This window comes from Podarcis melisellensis, assembly GCF_964234715.1.
Source record: "Podarcis melisellensis genome assembly, chromosome: 1".
NCBI classification, from domain to species: Eukaryota; Metazoa; Chordata; class Lepidosauria; order Squamata; family Lacertidae; genus Podarcis; species Podarcis melisellensis.
In genome coordinates this window covers 122,502,567-122,522,115 of record NC_138528.1, presented here as the reverse complement: position 1 = coordinate 122,522,115, position 19,549 = coordinate 122,502,567, and the positions used below count along the sequence as shown (strand labels likewise).

Below are 19,549 nucleotides of genomic sequence, written 5' to 3'. Positions count from 1 at the left end.
TTGGGGGCCTTATATTCTGGGGTGGCCTTATATTCGGGGGAGGCCTTATATTACAGTGAGAGGCAAAACTGGAAGTAGGTCTTATTTTCGGGGGATGTCTTACTTTTGGGGAAACAGGGTATATGGGTGATTTATGATCGCCTATATTTGTAATGCCTAATAAAGGTTTGGTGAAGTAGTAAATTTTTTAAAAAAATATTACAATACAATATCCACAGAGAAAAGAATATAGCATTAAGTTTAACTCACATTTGCCCCTGGCACAGAAATGTAAGAGAGAGACGATGGCATAAATATAGTCAGAACTACTTTGGGTAATCAGTTAAATAGCAATTTCAGCAAGCAAAAATGATTAAATTTCTTTAGCTGTTCGTTGCCACAAACACTATGAGGTAAGAACTTGTTACTTCTGTTTTACTGATAGGGGAGTAAGGCTAAGGGCTGTGTCCAGTTTTGCATAAAATGGGGTGGGGGTGGAGGGGAGAGCAATGCAGAAAGGATCAGCAGCTGCTGGTAGGCCAATGAAAAGAAAGTGGTGCCAAATGGTGTTTTAATGCAAAAGTTACTTTCTGACTCCAGGATGCACTTCGGATGAACAGCAGTCAACAGGGGGAGCAAGTTGTCCCTGTGGAGCTTTCTGATGTCAAGCATGCTTAACCAGAGACCCAGCTTGATAACAGAAGAGTTTTCTGGGAGAAGACAACCTGGCTCAAGCCATGTCAGTGACTGGAAATCTAAGATTTGAACCCAGGTCTGTTTCTATTGTCTTTATTACACACATCCTATATAGGGCGAGCTGGACCATAAAGAAGGCTGATCGCCGAAGAATTGATGCTTTTGAATTCTGGTGCTGGAGGAGACTCTTGAGAGTCCCATGGACTGCAAGAAGATCAAACCTATCCATTCTTAAGGAAATCAGCCGTGAGTGCTCACTGGAAGGACAGATCCTAAAGCTGAGGCTCCAATACTTTGGCCACCTCATGAGAAGAGAAGACTCCCTGGAAAAGACCCTGATGTTGGGAAAGATGGAGGGCACAAGGAGAAGGGGACAACAGAGGACGAGATGGTTGGACAGTGTTCTTGAAGCTACCAGCATGAGTTTGACCAAACTGCGGGTGGCAGTGGAAGACAGGAGTGCCTGGTGTGCTCTGGTCCATGGGGTCACGAAGAGTCGGACACGACTAAACAACAACAATACAGGGAAGAGCTGTTTGCACTGGAGAGGGAGAGAGCAGAGACTGTCTTCACCTTACCTTCGAGGGGTTTGACAATCTGCAGTTTGTCTGGGAGGAGGGAGCGTAAGCTGTTGCTGGAGGTGCCAGAAAAATCAGTCAGTTCTGTACTGCTCCCCAATGAAAGGCAGCTCTCTCCTGGGGTGATACAGCCACTAAATTCTTCTTTCTGGTCCGTCAGCAAACACATCTGGCGCTCCCATTCCTCTTCAAAGAACTGCTTTTCGCTCAAGTAGTTCTGCCGACGGAGGGAAAGTCTGTGTAGAGCAGTGGCTAAGTCATTTTGTCCAGGGATGCCAGGATGGCTGAGTTTTTGAGCTTCCCTGCTGAAAGTACAAAAAATACATGTTATTATCTCTTATCTCTTTGCAAATAGCAGAGTGGTCAATATACAGTCTGTCAACTTCACTTTATAGATGACTAGTAGCCTTGTACCTAGCATTGCTCTGAATTCTAGTAAACCAAAAAATCGGGGCAGTTTTGAAATCAAGGCAGTTTTGAAAGGTTCTGTCTGTTATTTAGATTGAAAATGGTGCCCAGAGATCATTCATTTTATTTGTATGCTGATTTTCCACAAAAAGAATCACGCTCAAAGTGGTTTACAACAAAGGAAACAGAAATGCATTTTAAAATCAAACACAGCAAAGCAACTTAATAACAACATAATAAAACAACAAGTATAAAAGCATACGAAACTGTAACTATAACAAGGTTATATTCATGACATCCAACAGCAAAAACAACAAGGAAGCTTGACAGTTTCCCCTTTCCCAAGATGAGATGAAAATCTACTCCTTTATCTCATGATCCACTATGGTTAAAATGTCCAAATGCATAGCAAGCAGAGAAAAAAACTTTCCAAAATATATAGTAGATGGGTGCAGCTGAAAACCACATTTAACGCCAGTTGTTACTGTGGGCTGAATTAGTGGTGCTACTCTACTGGTAGTAATTTGCACGAAACTTCATCTAGTATGGGTGGCAAGTCTCTCTGCAACACTGAAATGTCATCATTTCACAGGAGAAAACAGAGCTTTCCATCAAGAATGGATGCAGGCTTGAGAATAGCATGCCCACCACCAAGGAGGTCTGTGCCGAAGACTTAAAATGGTCTTCCTCTTTGTTGCTCAACCATACTCCCTACTGAATGAACTCCCTTCTGCAATACAATAACTGTAGCCCGTGACTACTTCCCTGCCTTAACTGCCTTCAGTGCCGCATTGTTAATGGGTTTGTTCCACCGAGTTGTTTTATTCATCTTGCATTTACTGCTTTGAGAGTTTGGGTTGTTGCTTTTTTAATAGAAAGCAACCTAAAAAAGGATTTTAAATACGTAAATAAATAAGTACCCTGTGCTCAAATACTTTCTGTGGCGGACAGAGGATTAAGCTGTTAAGAAGAAAAATGTCTGTTTACAACATACCAGGTTAGGGTTCTCACAGGAATTACCGTATTTTTTGCTCTATAAGACTCACTTTTTCCCGCCTAAAAAGTAAGGGGAAATGTGTGTGCGTCTTATGGAGCGAATGCAGGCTGCGCAGCTATCCCAGAAGCCAGAACAGCAAGAGGGATTGCTGCTTCTGAGATTCAGAATATTTTTTTTTCTTGTTTTCCTCCTGCAAAAACTAGGTGCATCTTGTGGTCTGATGTGTCTTATAGAGCGAAAAATACGGTAGAAGTTTGTACACACAAATAAAATAATTGTGTTAAAATAGGAATGCCCGGGGGGTGGCAGTAGATCCTTACATTTTAGTGTTACCTATGATAATAGTAACTCTCTCCCCAACAAGTTCATTCCATCTACACTAAGCAAGTTCAGTTCTCATTGGGCTGAGTTGGGTTGTGGCTTCCCACCCTTTTGGGGTTTGTTTGGTTTTGTTTAGCATTTTTTTTTTAAAGACCTATGCAAACCTCAGGATTCCCCCCAAGCAGGCTGCTAACATCCTTCTTGTGCATGGATTGTACTGATTTGGCTACATAAGCAATTGTACCCAGGGAAGTGAAATCAGTGCTGGTGGATATGACTTCCTACTTGCAAAGGTGCTCTGAGCTGGTCTTCTGAGACGGAGTCATCTTTCCTTCCACCTGCCTCAAGTCAGAATGGAAAGGCTTTGCTGTCATGACAACACTTGAGCGATTTGACCCTGGAATGGGTAGTGGGGCAAGACACAAAGAGGAACGGCCACGTGCAACGTTGGCAACTCTGACAGTATCAAATATGCGCTTCTGTTGAACCCTGAAAGAAAAAAGAAAGACCGATAACGGATGCAGAAAAGCATTGAAATTCTGACCAGGCAGATAGGGAAAGTCGTTCCATGCGTGGCTAAATACGATTTGCTAGAATTCTAAAGAATATAAAGCTTAACTTCCAGAGCAATCATTTTGTGAAATAGCCCTCAAACAAGTGCAAACTCCAAAGGGACTGTGCCCCATAGTACACAATCTCTTCACCTGCACAAGCCAGTAGCCTCATTTCTCAGTTACCGCTCTTGCCATCCCAGGGGTTCGTGTGTCCTCACATTTGCCCTTTCCCCAAGTTCTTTGCAGTTGGCGTTACCATCCCCTTTCTGTACCCCATCGAGTGCCCTTTGCTACGACTGACACCATTTCCACTTCTTCCTCCTTCCACACCTGTGCAGTTGGTATTCCTTATCCTTATTCATTAAAATATTTACCACTGTGCCTTTGAAAAATAATGCAAGGCTTACAATAAGGTAAAGAAACTTCAGAGTGCATCGTGAACACTGTGAAACAGAAGCAGCAGGGGAAAAGCACACTGTCTTCAAAACTTGAAGAGCTGCAACAGAAATACAAGGCTATCCATGGAGCACTCAAGAAGTGCCAACAACCCTAAGTTCTAGTCGGCTGCAAATTGTAGGATATTATGGAGGAAAAGACTTGCTTGTTGCATTCCTAAATATATTTTTCTGTACATATTCTTTTGTGAGAATAAATAGGTTATTGTATTTTAGTGTTTTGTTGGAAGCCGCCCGGAGTGGCTGGGGGGGCCCAGCCAGATGGGCGGGGTATAAATAAAATAATAATAATAATAATAATAATAATAATAATAATAATAATAATAATAATAATTTTGCTGGGAGGGGGAAATGTAAACCCCTTTCCCCAAAGGGTCTCCAACTATGTGGTTTTCCCCAAACTACACCCATCTGCCCCACACTGGATGTCATAGGTGAAGTAAGGTGAGGGGCAGGTGGAGACACAGCTGTCAATGCACAATTGGGAGCCTTAATGTGCACCCCTGATTGTGCAGGGGCAAAGGAGCTTTGTTGCTTGTACCTAACACAGGGGTCAGCAACCTTTTTCAGCAGGGGGCCGGTCCACCGTCCCTCAGACCATGTGGTGGGCCAGACTATATTTTGAAAAAAAATTAAATGAACAAATTCCTATGCCTCACAAATAACCCAAAGATGCATTTTAAATAAAAACACACATGCTGCTCTTGTAAAAACACCAGGCAGGCCCCACAAATAACCCAGAGATGCATTTTAAATAAAAACACACACACTACTCTTGTAAAAACACCAGGCAGGCCCCACAAATAACCCAGAGATGCATTTTAAATAAAAACACACATGCTACTCATGTAAAAACATGCTGATTCCTGGACCGTCGGTGGGCTGGATTGAGAAGGCGATTGGGCTGCATCCGGCCCCCAGGCCTTAGGTTGCCTAAAAAGGTAAAGGGACCCCTGACCATTAGGTCCAGTCGTGACCGACTCTGGGGTTGCGTGCTCATCTCGCTCTATGGCTAGGGAAGCCCAGCCAGATGGGCAGGGTATAAATAATAAATTATTATTATTATTATTATTATTATTATTATTATTATTATGCATTTTGGACTGCACTCACACCTGATTCTTGTGTTACTTACATTGGGGACGAGGTAGTTGCTGCACGCCAAATAACCTTCTTGCATTACTAGGGCTACATAAGCAGCGCAGGACCACCTACGGTTAAGTGACCACCACCATCACATAAAAAGAGGCCTTAGATATTCTTATACAGAGATGGGAATAGCTGGGAAGGGGGATACGGGATCTATGACTTCCTCAGCTAGCAGTGAAATGTACTTTTAAAAGATTTCAGGAGGATTAAAGCTCCGGGGTGTGTGTGTGAATTCTTTGCTTTTTTGTGTGTGTGCAGGCCTTAAAGTTTCTAGAAATAAATGACAACTTCTTTCACCTCCATGTTTTACAGAATAATCTTTTAGAGTTTAATATGAATTAAAAATAAAATAGGATATGATGTTAAAGCCCTAAAATACTGCTTAAGAAGGAATTTCAAGAAGAAATTATGATATGAATTCCGAAACAACTTTTAAAGGTTGCACTCGAATGTGCAGAACAATAATTTCGTCACAGCTGCTGATGTCGCATGACCGTGTAATGCATATGGAGGAATGCTGGTTTCTCAAACTCTTCAATATTTAAAGAAAAAGAAATTGGAGCCTCCCAGAACCAACTGTGACATGTCAAAATGCATTAAGGGTAGAAAAAAACAAGAGCTGCACTTACTTTTGCTTAGAGAGGGATTCCTCATCCAGACTCAGCTCTCTCCTCATCGTTCCCTCAATCTCTGCTGCCAAGGACTCCTTAAAGTCAAGCAGATATTGGTGTTTAATGCCCAAGTAAGAATTGAAAACACACGTTTTCTTTTGCTCAGGCTAAGCACATTTTAAAAAATGAAGGGATTAATTTAAAGTGGCTTTCTATACTACATTTTTGTGTGTGCAAGTATTTACTGCCTTCTTGGAGCTAAGTGTCAAGTCTGGATCCTTTTCTGGAGTCATCCATCTCATCTCTAAGGGCTAGGTGAGTCATTCTTGTTTTTAATACCCCTCTACCACTCGGTCATTAGAGGCTGTTTTACTAAAAGAGATGTTTCTACTGGTTATTTAGGAAGGGAGATATTAAGGTAGAACAAACAACTTTCTCTGCAGTAATTGAGAAGCTTCAGCAACGTAACTTTCTAGGGTACGTTCCCTATACAGTGGTACCCCGCAAGACAAATGCCTCAGACGACGAAAAACTCGCTAGACGAAGGAGTTTTTCGTTTTCTTAGCCGCTTCGCAAGACGCATTTCCCTATGGGCTTGCTTTGCAAAACGAAGCTTGCTCCGCAAGCTCCGGGGATAGCGGGGAAGCGCAGCGCGTCTTCCCCGCTGTCCCCGGACCTCTTTTGAAGCAAGGGGCGGCGGGGAGAAGATCGCTTCTCCCCGTTGCCAGCCCCGCAATCACCGGGGACAGAGGGGAAGGCGCGTACAGCTTCTGGGTCATCTGGCCAGCATGACTAAGCTGCTTCTGGTGAACCAGAGCAGCACATGGAAACACCATTTATCTTCCCACTGGAGTGGTACCTCTTTATCTACTTGCACTTTGACGCGCTTTCGAACTGCTAGGTTGGCAGGAGCAGGGACCAAGCAACGGGAGCTCACCCCGTCGTGGGGATTTGAACCGCCAACCTTCTGATCGGCAAGTCCTAGGCTCTGTGGTTTAACCCACAGCGCCACCCACGTCCCCTATACCCAGATAGGACACAATAAATATCCCTTTATTCTAAGTAATGAATCAATATGTTCTCATTTCAAGATTCCCTCCTCCTCCCTCCAGAAAAAAAAAATCCACCATACTTATGGCTGGCTTCAGTGAGAATTCACTATGAACAAGATTGAGGTTGCTAACAGAACCAGGGAAGCCAAAGGAAACTAAACTAACAAGTTGTGGATCAAGAATCAAGTTATATTTAAAATGGTTCAGAACTGTAACACCATTGTGCTTGTGTAAAATCTTGATGCTGAAGTTAACTATCGTGCCAAGTCTGAGGTCAGAAATGTATATGTTTATTGCTGAATTTCCATCATTCAGTTGCAATGATAAATTTCCCAACATTAATGAAGGAATTAAGTCATTCCTAACAGCAAATTAGCTGTTTCTGCATAGGAAGAAGTATTTCATAGGATCCTTGTTCAAAACTAATGCTTTTAAAATGTTACGTTCTGACTCTACAGTAGTCAGCAAGGCGTAACACTGAGACCTTACTAGGCAGACAAGTGGCAAATAATCACAATATGTACATGGAATAAAGCCTGAATAAATAATTATCCAAAAGTTTTATTAAGCATCCTTTCAAAGTTTGCACATTCTTTCTAGCCACATGATATTCTAGTAACTCCTTCTTTATTTTGTGTTCACAACTGTGACCAGTCACCACTAAAGGCTAAATACAACACAGTCTCAGATGACCATGCTGTGTAGTTTTTTTCTTCTTGACGGAAAGAGATAAGGAGGAAAAATGAAGCAGCTGCTTTTTCCACAGCCATCCTTGACAAACAGATGACTAAAGATCAGTCGGGGGTATCTATTCCTGCTTCCTCCCTCTGATGATGGAACAGGAGAAGGCGAAAAAAACAGGCACAGAGGTCACTAACTGATTGGCTGAAAAGTCTGCATGATGGGTGAGGGGAGAATAATAATGCTATAATGAGGATGCAAAGCCAAGAACAAAAGTCCCAGATTCTAGATTGCACTGCTGGGACTGAAGAAGCAACATTTCTTGGAGTCCTTCTGCTAAATGTTTTATGGAAAGAGTGAACCATGATACCAGAACGACAGTGACCTATGGGCCACACTAAGACAAACCATCATGCCTTAAGCATGAATACAAGGTCCCTAGGGAGGAGCAAAGCAATCATTTCACTCCTTACCAGAAGTCCACAAACTAAGGCTGATGTACACTAGAAATGTCAAAAGCCTCCTTGTGCAGAATTGCCTTGTTTTTATTTATGGTACATTTACACCCCTGCTTTCACCATTAAATCTTAGGTGGTGTACATGGACATCTCCCATCCAGAAACTGCCTAGCTTCAACAAGGAGTCTGCACATTTCAGCAGAACATGCGGTGACACCTTCCTCCTCTTCCAGCTGGTTTGTGTGGTGTGATCCACAATGGCAAACACTGAACAACGGAGGAGACGTCGGGGAAGCTCTCTTAGAAACGACAAAAGCGGAAGGCTAAATTTAAAAGATGGAATCATAGCATGGGAGAGGTGGAGACCATTAGATCCCTGAGCAAACTGGCAGCTCTCTTTAAGGGACAAGGACAGTCACAGTTCAAGTTTGCCCTTGAGGTTTCATGTTACTTAGAACCAGCTGCTGGTATCAAAGAAAAGCCTTGTTGAGTTACCACAGGAAAGGCTCCGCATGACTGTGGCCGGCAGAGGAGGGCAGCGTGGCTGGCTTTGCTGCGAAGGCCCTTCGCTTCTTCCTGAGATTCATGCAACATCCCCAGACACTCTGCACTCCGCTCTTGCAAGTCATGCAGCTGGAAGAACACAAAATGTCAGTCATTTAGTAGGCAGAAAGAACAAAGCTACTGAAGAGGAGGGGGGAATCGCACGTAAGCCAAGGAAACATTATTGCACTCCACTTCGGTATGTACAGAGAACAGCACAAAAATGACACCCCTAAAAAACCCCAAAATGTCATCCAACACTTCAGAATCCAGGGCTCCGACTTAATGTCTCTTGTCTAAGTAGTGGCATGTTCCTAATTTTCTTCTTTACAGGTGTAAGGCAAATGGAATAAAAGGGCTTTTTAGCAGCAAGGAAATCTGAAGTTTAAACGTGCTGTTTTCAGGAATCGCTTCCTTCTTCCCAGTTGAAGGAGAATTTCCGACGGCTATATTTTTATGTGGAAATTCTTCCATTTTAACAACGATTTGTTTCATAAAATAATCAGAAACATAAAAAACATAATCCACAGTTCTTTGGACATATTAAAATCAATATGTTGACATGCCTTCAGTACTTTTATTTTCCCTTAAAACTTAAGCAATGTAAGGGGAGGGCTGCTTTCAATTTGCTTAAATTTAACATATTAAGTATCCTTTATTGATTTTTTCCCCTAGTCAATTGTTTTCCACTATTAATTACTGGGAAAAACTTCTGAGATATTTACACAACCTGTAAAATGAAAATGGCAATTTTCATTTTAGCTTTGCCTATTCAACGCTGGTCAAATAAAAATAAGCTGAATTGGAGCCAAAACCATTTGGGGTATGGAAAAAATTCCATCAAATATTCAACATTTTCTACCCAACCACCCACATAGCTGAGTGTTTTCCACGACAGAAGACAGTTCATATCCTCCTTTCTCCTTCCCTCCTTACTTTTCAAATGTGAAAGTACAAAAATCAATACCTCTGCTGTCAGCTGTCTCTGGGCATCTTTGGAAGCTTGTAGGTGCAATTTCAACTCTTCCTTTTCAATTACATGCTGAGGGAACACAGAAGATGATTATTTCAGCCTTCCTTTCCAGAATATTATTGGAAGTAACAATCATTTAGCACAAGGAACTGCCCCCTATCAATGGTGGCAAACTGGATCTGACTGGCAGACCAGAACCAGAACTGGCCCACCCTCTACAGGGCACTTTTTACAGGGCACATGTCATATGACAGGTGATTGAACTTTGCAGAAGCACTTAAATTGTGCTCACAGTTCTTCTTTTGCGGCCCCAGCTTGAATTCAAGCAGCTGCGGCAAAGAACCCATTCAGCAGCGATCAATTCCACTTGGGTTCCTGGAAGGACCTCCATTTGATGACCTCAAATGGAACCATCAGCAGTACCTTCTAAGTCTCCCAACTGTTGCCCTGCAACAGTGTGGGATAAAAAGGTAAAGGACCCCTGACAGTTAAGTCCAGTTGCGAATGACTCTGAGGTTGCAGCGCTCATCTCGCTTTACTGGCAGAGGCAGCTGATGTTTGTCTGCAGACGGTTTTTCGGGGTCATGTGGCCAGGATGACTAAGCTGCTTCTGGCGAAACCAGAGCTGCAAATGGAAACGCCATTTACCTTCCTGCTGGAGCGGTACCTATTTATCTACTTGCACTTTGATGTGCTTTCGAACTGCTAGGTTGGCAGGAACTGGGACCGAGCAACGGGAGCTCACCTGTCGCGGGGATTCGAACCGTCGACCTTCAGATTGGCAAGCCCTAGGTTCAGTGGTTTAGACCACAGCGCCACCCACATCCCTGTGGGATAACCTGCCCCAAATCATATGTCAGGGGTGGGAGAGGTGAGTGTGGCTGGGGAAAAACCTCTTTGCAGGCCAGAGACCTGACAAGCCTAAACTGACCCATGGACCAAATGTTTCCCATCCCTGCTCTAGCCTATGAGCACACAAACCTCTTTAATTTTATGCTGAAGATCAACAATCTGGGACAAGAGGGATGAGATCTCTTCCTGATACTGAAGCAGCTCTTCATTCTTCCTTGCCAGCTCCTCGCTCATTCTTGCTATCTGAGCATTTGTTTCCCCTAAAATATGCAGCACAATACATGGTAAGTTAAGGAAATGACTTAACTAAGTACTGCCCATACTAAAATAACATAATAAGGCATTCGCAAACCTAAGTTGTTGGTGGAGGGTGGGGAATCGTAATAAACAGACAGAATTATCCCCCCTCTCTGCTCCTGCATGCTGTTCTGGGGGTTCTCCCCATCAAGCCAATTTTGGCAGGAGGAGGAGAGGGAAAGCTCTGTTGTGCTAATTGTTGTCCTTGTGCAGTCATTTGCCAGCAGGGCTCAACAGCTGACACCCATGGCAAGATGGCAACAATCCTTACTCCAGCCCAGGTGTTCTAGATTCTTACAGCAGCACTGGCCTTAGTCAAAGGTAAAGGGACCTCTGACCATTAGGTCCAGTCGTGACCGACTCTTGGGTTGCGGTGCTCATCTCGCTTTATTGGCCGAGGGAGCTGGCGTTCATTCAGCTTCCGGATCATGTGGCTAGCATGACTAAGCCGCTTCTGGCAAACCAGAGCAGTGCACGGAAACGCCATTTACCTTCCCGCCGGAGCGGTACCTATTATCTGCTTGCACTTGACATATTTTCGAACTGCTAGGTTGGCAGGAGCTGGGACCGAGCAACGGGAGCTCACCCCGTCATGGGGATTTGAACTGCCGACCTTCTGATCGGCAAGTCCTAGGCTCTGTGGTTTAACCCACAGCGCCACCTGTGTCCTTAGTCATAGCTAACATTAACTGGAATTTTGATATCAGCATCATACTATTGTTTCAACAACCTTGCAAGTACTAGTTAACACAAGATTTGTTCAGATTCCAGTCTTGACCACACTAAGGCTGGCAAGGAAAGGTTAGGGGAATAGGCAATTGTGGGGGGAAGGGACATGGGGAAGTCACACACAACCCTGCGGCTCATTTTGATAGCTAGGTAGGTAATTAGAAACATCAGGTCGGTAATACATAAAATTCTTTAGTAGGTTTGTTCTAGGTATGTATGTGCAGAATTGAGAAACTGATATTGGTAAAGCAAACCTGGAGTAACAGTAGGAGATCTACAAGATCTTTAAGTTTGTGTGTCTGTTTTGAAAAAGGCCACTTTAAAAAGGATTCTCATCGGTAAGTTGCATGGCAGAGATTATTTGCTATAACTGGATGAGAACAACTAAAAGCCAGAAAGGTTGTTGAGAAGTGGCTCTTTTATTTATATGATGTTAGAATTCAAAGTTTTTGAAAACCCAATTATCTCACCTACAAAGTTTCAAGGGAGCCAAGAATAATGTAGTAATTCCTGGGCTTGCATTAAAGATGGTATTCTACTCGTTAAGTCAAAATGAATTGCAAACTGCATTAAAGCATCAAAAATGTTAGTTGAAAACTTTTAGAAAAATATTATGACTGCTAAGCGTGAGAGATTAGAAAACGATCTGGAATATCATGCTTACATTAGAGAAAGAAAGAGGTTTGGGGAAAAAATAAAAATGTACCAGCTTTACAGGAGACAGAAATTCAAACAGTAATCTGTTTAGATCAGTGAGAAACTATTTTACAACATGGTATAAATCACATGGTTTATATTTTCTGCTATTTTCATTTATACTTTTTCATGTTTCTTTACAGAAGTGGATTTGCATTGTTGCCTGTGTCAAAATTTGCTTTATGACCCCTTGGGCTCATATGCAGCAGTTTTAGAAAACTTAACATCTTTAAGGGAGCTCAATGCTAGTAAGGCTAATTGCTTATACTGTACAGAGATATGACATGGAAAGACAGGGGTGTGGCTGATGAGTTTATATTCAAAGATAAAAATATTTTTCTTATTTCTAGGGGAAGAAACCACCTATAGACTTACTGATCTCTTTGACACAGTCACTGACAAGCTGCTGCTCCTTCTCTTCGTATGTCATGGTTTCAGTCTTCAGATGGCAGGCCTTCAGAAACATTCAGATGTCTTCATTAATTTTAAAGGTAGTCTTGCATGTAAATAGATTCTCTCCTCTACCCACTCCCCGACCAATCAAAAATACCGTATTTTTCGCTCTATAGGACGCACTTTTTCCCCTCCAAAAATGAAGGGGAAATGTGTGTGCGTCCTATGGAGCGAATGCAGGCTCCCTGGCTTCAGTGATAGCAAGGCAAAGCCTCCGAAGCCTGCGCTACAGAGGCTTCGCGTTGCTTCCGCTGAAGCCAGGAGAGTCTGCTCTTTGAGGCTGGCGGTGGGGAAAGCAGCGCTTCCCCCATCGCCAGCCCCAGAGGATGGGGGGCAGCAGGAAGGCGCGCGACGCCTTCCCGCTACTCTCCAACCCGGCTTTGAGGCTGGCGGGGGGAAAAGCAGCGCTTCCCCCATCGCCAGCCCCAGAGGATGGGGGGCAGCAGGAAGGCGCGCGACGCCTTCCCGCTACTCTCCAACCCGGCTTTGAGGCTGGCGGGGGGGGGGAAGCAGCGCTTCCCCCATCGCCAGCCCCAGAGGATGGGGGGCAGCAGGAAGGCGCGCGACGCCTTCCCGCTACTCTCCAACCCGGCTTTGAGGCTGGCGGGGGGGGGGGGAAGCAGCGCTTCCCCCATCGCCAGCCCCAGAGGATGGGGGGCAGCAGGAAGGCGCGCGACGCCTTCCCGCTACTCTCCAACCCGGCTTTGAGGCTGGCGGGGGGGGGGAAGCAGTGCTTCCCCCATCGCCAGCCCCAGAGGATGGGGGCAGCAGGAAGGCGCGCGACGCCTTCCCGCTACTCTCCAACCCGGCTTTGAGGCTGGCGGGGGGGGGGGGAAGCAGCGCTTCCCCCATCGCCAGCCCCAGAGGATGGGGGGCAGCAGGAAGGCGCACGACGCCTTCCCGCTACTCTCCAACCCGGCTTTGAGGCTGGCGGGGGGAAAGCAGCGCTTCCCCCATCGCCAGCACCAGAGGATGGGGGGCAGCAGGAAGGCGCACGACGCCTTCCCGCTACTCTCCAATCCGGCTTTGAGGCTGGCGGGGGGAAAAGCAGCGCTTCCCCCATCGCCAGCCCCAGAGGATGGGGGGCAGCAGGAAAGCGCGCGATGCCTTCCCGCTACTCTCCAACCCGGCTTTGAGGCTGGCGGGGGGAAAGCAGCGCTTCCCCCATCGCCAGCCCCAGAGGATGGGGGGCAGCAGGAAGGCGCACGACGCCTTCCCGCTACTCTCCAACCCTCCTGTGGGCTTTTGCAGGAGATGGGGGAATTCCCCCACCTCCCGCAAAAGCAGGCAAAAGCCGTGTGCTCTTTAAAGAGGCTCCGTGGCTTCTGCAGGCTTTTCTAGGAGGTGGGGGAATTCCCCCACCTCCTAGAAAAGTCCGCAGGAGCCGCGCACCCTTTAAAGAGCGCACGGCTCTTGGGGGCTTTTCCCCAAGGACGGAGAAGGGACTGACTGGCCGAGTCAGTCCCTTCTCCCTCCTGCGGGCTTTTGCGGGAGATGGGGGAAATCCCCCACCTCCCGCAAAAGCAGGCAAAAGCCGTGCGCTCTTTAAAGGGGCTGCACGGCTTTGCTGGCTTTTCCAGGAGGTGAGGGAATTCCCCCACCTCGCAGAAAAGCCTGCAAGAGCCGCGCAGCCTTTAAAGAGCGCGCAGCTCTTGGGGGCTTTTCCCCAAGGAGGGAGAAGGGACTGACTGGCCGAGTCAGTCCCTTCTCCCTCCTGCGGGCTTTTGCAGGAGATGGGGGAATTCCCCCACCTCCCGCAAAAGCAGGCAAAAGCCGTGCGCTCTTTAAAGGGGCTGCACGGCTTTGCTGGCTTTTCCAGGAGGTGAGGGAATTCCCCCACCTCGCAGAAAAGCCTGCAAGAGCCGCGCAGCCTTTAAAGAGCGCGCAGCTCTTGGGGGCTTTTCCCCAAGGAGGGAGAAGGGACTGACTGGCCGAGTCAGTCCCTTCTCCCTCCTGCGGGCTTTTGCAGGAGATGGGGGAATTCCCCCACCTCCCGCAAAAGCAGGCAAAAGCCGTGCGCTCTTTAAAGGGGCTGCACGGCTTTGCTGGCTTTTCCAGGAGGTGGGGGAATTCCCCCACCTCGCAGAAAAGCCTGCAAGAGCTGCGCAGCCTTTAAAGAGCGTGCGGCTCTTGGGGGCTTTTCCCCAAGGACGGAGAAGGGACTGACTGGCCGAGTCAGTCCCTTCTCCCTCCTGCGGGCTTTTGCGGGAGATGGGGGAATTCCCCCACCTCCCGCAAAAGCAGGCAAAAGCCGTGCGCTCTTTAAAGGGGCTGCACGGCTTTGCTGGCTTTTCCAGGAGGTGGGGGAATTCCCCCACCTCGCAGAAAAGCCTGCAAGAGCCGCGCAGCCTTTAAAGAGCGCGCAGCTCTTTGCGGCTTTTGCCCAAGGAGGGAGAAGGGACTGACTGGCCGTTTCAGTCCCTTCTCCCTCCTGGTCGAAAAGCCCGCAGGAGTCAAGCGGGGCTCCTGTGGGCTTTTGCGGGAGGTGGGGGAATTCCGCCACCTCCCGCAAAAGCAGGGAGAAGGTCTTGGAGTAGCGCACAGGCTGCGTGCAACCTGTCCACTGCTCCCAGAGCTGCGGGGGGGGGGGGGGGAATCATATTTTTTCCTTGATTTCCCCCCCTGAAAACTAGGTGCGTCCTATGGTCCAGTGCGTCCAATCGTGCGAAAAATACGGTAAGTTCACTATATCCTAAGATGTTGCGAATTGACAATTAAGTGTGTCATTTGTTTCCCTTTAAGCCACTTCCTTCACTTCAGAAACACCAATAGCTATGAACAAATATGAAGTTGGGTGGTTATACAAATCAACCAACCACATTCTAAAACAGACACTTCAATGGAAAACGTTTACAGCAAAAGCTGTCAGAGAAAGCAAGGAAATTAAGATTAACATTTCTGTTTGATCCACCTTGAGTTCAACATACTGCTAATTAGAATGGCATTTTCTTTTTCAAATATGTAGACGTATTTGTTAAACCTTAGCAATGTGTCGCTGTACTTATCATGAATGTCTGCACTGATGCTTCATAATGCATATTTTATTTTTCTGGTATCTTCTCTCTCTCTTATTTTTCCTTCTGTATTTATTTCCTTATAATTCTAACACACACACACACACACACACACACACACACACACTGTCAGAGAAATCCACTAGCCTGAAAACAAATGAAATCACCACTATCATGCAAGATGTTGGAGGTTTTCGTAATTAGTATTTTCATTTGAAATACAAAAAAAGACAAAAAGCCTTCAGTAAAAGACAGAAGTCACTTTCAATCTAAAATAAAGACTTGGTGAGTATATAAAGAATAACCAACTGAACAATGTGGAGACAGACAATGTATCTATGAGGTTTATGAGACTGAACTCTAAACTAAATCCTCAAGGACCATCTTGGCTGCGGGTTCGGGAGGACCTACTCCCTGCCTTACAGGCCTTTTCCACCTGGCCTGGAATGGTGGGGCCCTAACTGACTCCAGCTGCAAAAGCTGAGGCTGCTGAAGAAGCCACAGACCATCTTGGCTGTCACTTAGTGCAGACCCAGGTCATCAAGCCTGAGCTTCCACCCACCATGAACCACCATTGGCAGGATTGGCAGCAACACTAGCTATGTTCTGTGCTTATGATATTTTAAAAAGTAAAGGTAAAGGGACCCCTGACCATTAGGTCCAGTTGTGGCCGACTTGGGGTTGCGGTGTTCATCTCACTTTATTGGCTGAGGGAGCCGGCGTACAGCTTCCGGGTCATGTGGCCAGCATGACTAAGCCGCTTCTGGCGAACCAGAGCAGTGCACGGAAACGCCGTTTACCTTCCCACCAGAGCGGTACCTATTTATCTACTTGCATTTTGATGTGCTTTAGAACTGCTAGGTTGGCAGGAGCAGGGACCGAGCAATGGGAGCTCACCCCATCGCGGAAATTCGAACTGCCGACCTTCTGATCGGCAAGTCCTAGGCTCTGTGCTTTAACCCACAGCACCACCCGCGTCCCTATTTTACTCTCTTGTTAATTAGATGTGCATTTTATATCTGACTTCCTTTAGTAATGTTTTATTTTGGAATGTCTAAAATATTTCTTTGTTAACTTTGCTGCATTAAATGTGCATTCTGTGCAGCAGCTGATCTCCTTTGTAATGTTTTGTTTTGAAATCTTTTAAGATAACATGTGAGCATCCTGTTAAATGCTCTGAATGCATATTTTATATCTGTTTTATTCCAGATTGTTTTATTTTATGGTTTAATATGTTGCAAAGTGCTTTAAATTTTTTCTTTAAAATGCAAGTACTGAAATGAAATGATGATGATGATATCACAAGCTTGTCCTGAATTTTAGTAGATCCTTAAGATCTGTTTCCCAATTCCGGTTAAGAATGCTTCACAGAAATATGAACGTAGCTAAATGTAATAATAATAACAATAAATTTTATTTATATCCCGCCCTCCCCAGCCAAAGCCGGGCTCAGAGCGGCTAACAACAGTAAAACAATAAGACATTCTAAAATCATTTCATTATAAAAGTAATTCAAATCAAATTGATTGCAACCACTGGGCCAAAGTTCTGTGAAGATTGCCAGAGGAGGAAGTCAGGCTGTGCCCTGACCAATGGTCTGGTGGAACAGCTCCATCTTGCAGGCCCTGCGGAAAGATGTCAAGTCCAGCAGGGCCCTAGTCTCTTGTGACAGAGTGTTCCACCAGATTGGAGCCACAGCCAAAAAAGCCCTGGCTCTAGTTCAGCCCAGCCTAACCTCTCTGTGGCCTGGGACCTTCAGGATGTTTTTGTTTGAAGACCGTAAGTTCCTCTGTGGGACATACCAGGAGAGGCGGTCCCGTAGGTACGAGGGTCCTAGGCCGTATAGGGCTTTAAAGGTTAAAACCAGCACCTTAAACCTGATCCTGTACCCCACTGGGATCCAGTGCAGCTGGTATAACACCGGGAGAATGTGATCTCGCAGCGAGGACCCCGTAAGGAGTCTCGCCACGGCATTCTGCACCCGCTGGAGTTTCTGGTTCAGTCTCAAGGGCAGTCCCATGTAGAGCGAGTTACAATAATCCAGTCTGGAGGTGACCGTTGCGTGGATCACAGTGGCTAGGTCAGGGCGAGAGAGGTAAGGAGCCAACTGCTTAGCTTGGTGGAGATGAAAAAATGCCACCTTACCTTTGTCCGAAGAGAAATGTTTTCCTCCTCCAGTTCCCTGAGTTTATCCTGCAATATATCCAACTGCAGAAGACTCTGTGACAGGTTGAAGGACTCATTGAACCGCAAGGGTGTGGAACAGCTAGAGTCAGTCTCGCTTTCTTCAGAAGCAATGGACACGACACGAAGCAGCTCATCTTTTTTTGTTAGTTCATGTTGCAGCTGGTGAACCTGATTTCAAACAACTTTTTTTTACTGAACATGGTCAACGATGCACAACATTGCAACCACCTCCAGTGAACTGGGGCTATAGCTTGCAGGGCTCCACCCATTTCTCTGCAGTAGCTACCTATGTTGAACTGCCAATTGCAAGATACTTTTGAGACTCAATGAGTAACTCTGCTTAAATAGCTTGCCAAGTTCCGCATTGTCCTACAAGACATATTAATAGTATTGTTTTTCCCATCGCACATAGGACACTGACCAAGCATGACAACATTTTTCATACTGAATTTGCTGGCTGATTTGACTTCTTCACCACATTATGTTTCTTCTTCTTTTCCAATTTTTTAAATTGATTTTCCACATTTATCACAGAAGTGACATAACAAAACAACACACAACAAAGAAAAACATACTACGCTACAAAAAACTAAACACACAAGAAAAATAAATTATTTTTTTCAAATACCCAATTCTCATTCCATTAATAACTGACTTCCTCGAATCGTCTCTAACTGAATTTCATTATATCACCTGTATAAGTTTTCCAAATTCATATTTCTAATGATATTAACTCCTTTCATTTACTAACTTCTTCTCCTTTATTAATATTGTACTCCATAATATTTACTTCCACATATTCATATTCTACCCCTAAGCCTATTTGTTACTTCCAAGAATTTTCTATTTATCTAAATATTCTTTAAATTTCTTCCAATCCTCTTGAGTCTCCACTTCTTTCTGGTCACGGATTCTTCCAGTCAGGTCAGACAGCTCCATAAAGTCCAACATCTTCATCTGCCACATCACATTTTGTTTCAAATAAATACACATATCTGTAGAGGGTTTAGTCTGATGCAATCATCTGATCTTCCACCATACAGCAAGCACCTCTGGCCACTTAAAATGCTTCAGGTTTAATACTACTTACTTTATCAAAGGCTTGTCCCAGTTGTTCTTCCAGAGCTTCATTTTGCTCAGTTAGGATATGGTTCCGTTTAAGTAGGGCTTGTCCAATTCGTGCTGCCAATTCAAGGTCCCGATCTCTCTGCTCAGAAAGACCAAGAGAGGACTTTATGATCCTGCCCAAATTTAAGATCTGCATTTAAGGTATTGCTTGTGTGCCTGCTGTTAAAACTGACTAGGATCTGAGCACAGAAGACAGGGCCTTCACAATGGTAGCTCTGTAGATGTGAAACTATCTTCCAGTTAACATTTATTTGCTTAACCCATCCAGACCTGGCATTCAAGAAAGCCTTAAGAGCTTCTTTCTACTATTGCCTCTCCTTAAGAATTTGCCTGATCTAATTTGTTATCTCTTATGTGCCTGTTTATCTGAATCTACACACTGGGCTGGTAAATTTGTACCAAACCAGTTAAAAACAAACAAGCTATTGTTTAATGTGAACAATCATCACATTGGTGCGTGCAGCTAATGCAGTGTTTGAATCATTCTTCTCTTGTGGTTGCCACAACTTCTGCGAACAAGCCAATGCCTATTTTGACATGACGTTCAAATCGAGGCTCGTGATTTGTAAGAGCCAACATGGCAACTCTGGCACTCAGTTGGTGAGCTCCAGCTGTTTTAACACCCTTTAATAATTATCTGCAGCTCTTTAAAATGTGACTTATTTTTGCCTAAACATTCCCTTTTAATTCTCAGACCAATTCTTGGTAGCACAGTGGTTTATGACTTGAGTCATAAAT

At 45.1% G+C, this 19,549-nt stretch overlaps 1 protein-coding gene across 2 annotated transcripts in view; it reads right to left on the bottom strand.

The window, feature by feature from the left end:
- Positions 1 to 19,549, bottom strand: part of TRAK2 (trafficking kinesin protein 2) — a 47,693-nt gene that overhangs the window by 7,166 nt on the left and 20,978 nt on the right. For both annotated transcript variants that reach the window (XM_081914003.1, XM_081914002.1), the window contains 9 exons: positions 18,774 to 18,890; positions 17,642 to 17,851; positions 12,405 to 12,483; positions 10,437 to 10,567; positions 9,450 to 9,524; positions 8,435 to 8,572; positions 5,767 to 5,843; positions 3,265 to 3,468; positions 1,254 to 1,558 (listed from right to left, as the gene is read on the bottom strand). In XM_081914003.1, coding sequence (XP_081770129.1) covers positions 1,254 to 1,558; positions 3,265 to 3,468; positions 5,767 to 5,843; positions 8,435 to 8,572; positions 9,450 to 9,524; positions 10,437 to 10,567; positions 12,405 to 12,483; positions 17,642 to 17,851; positions 18,774 to 18,890 — 1,336 coding nt within the window. The remainder of the gene's footprint in view (positions 1 to 1,253; positions 1,559 to 3,264; positions 3,469 to 5,766; positions 5,844 to 8,434; positions 8,573 to 9,449; positions 9,525 to 10,436; positions 10,568 to 12,404; positions 12,484 to 17,641; positions 17,852 to 18,773; positions 18,891 to 19,549) is intronic.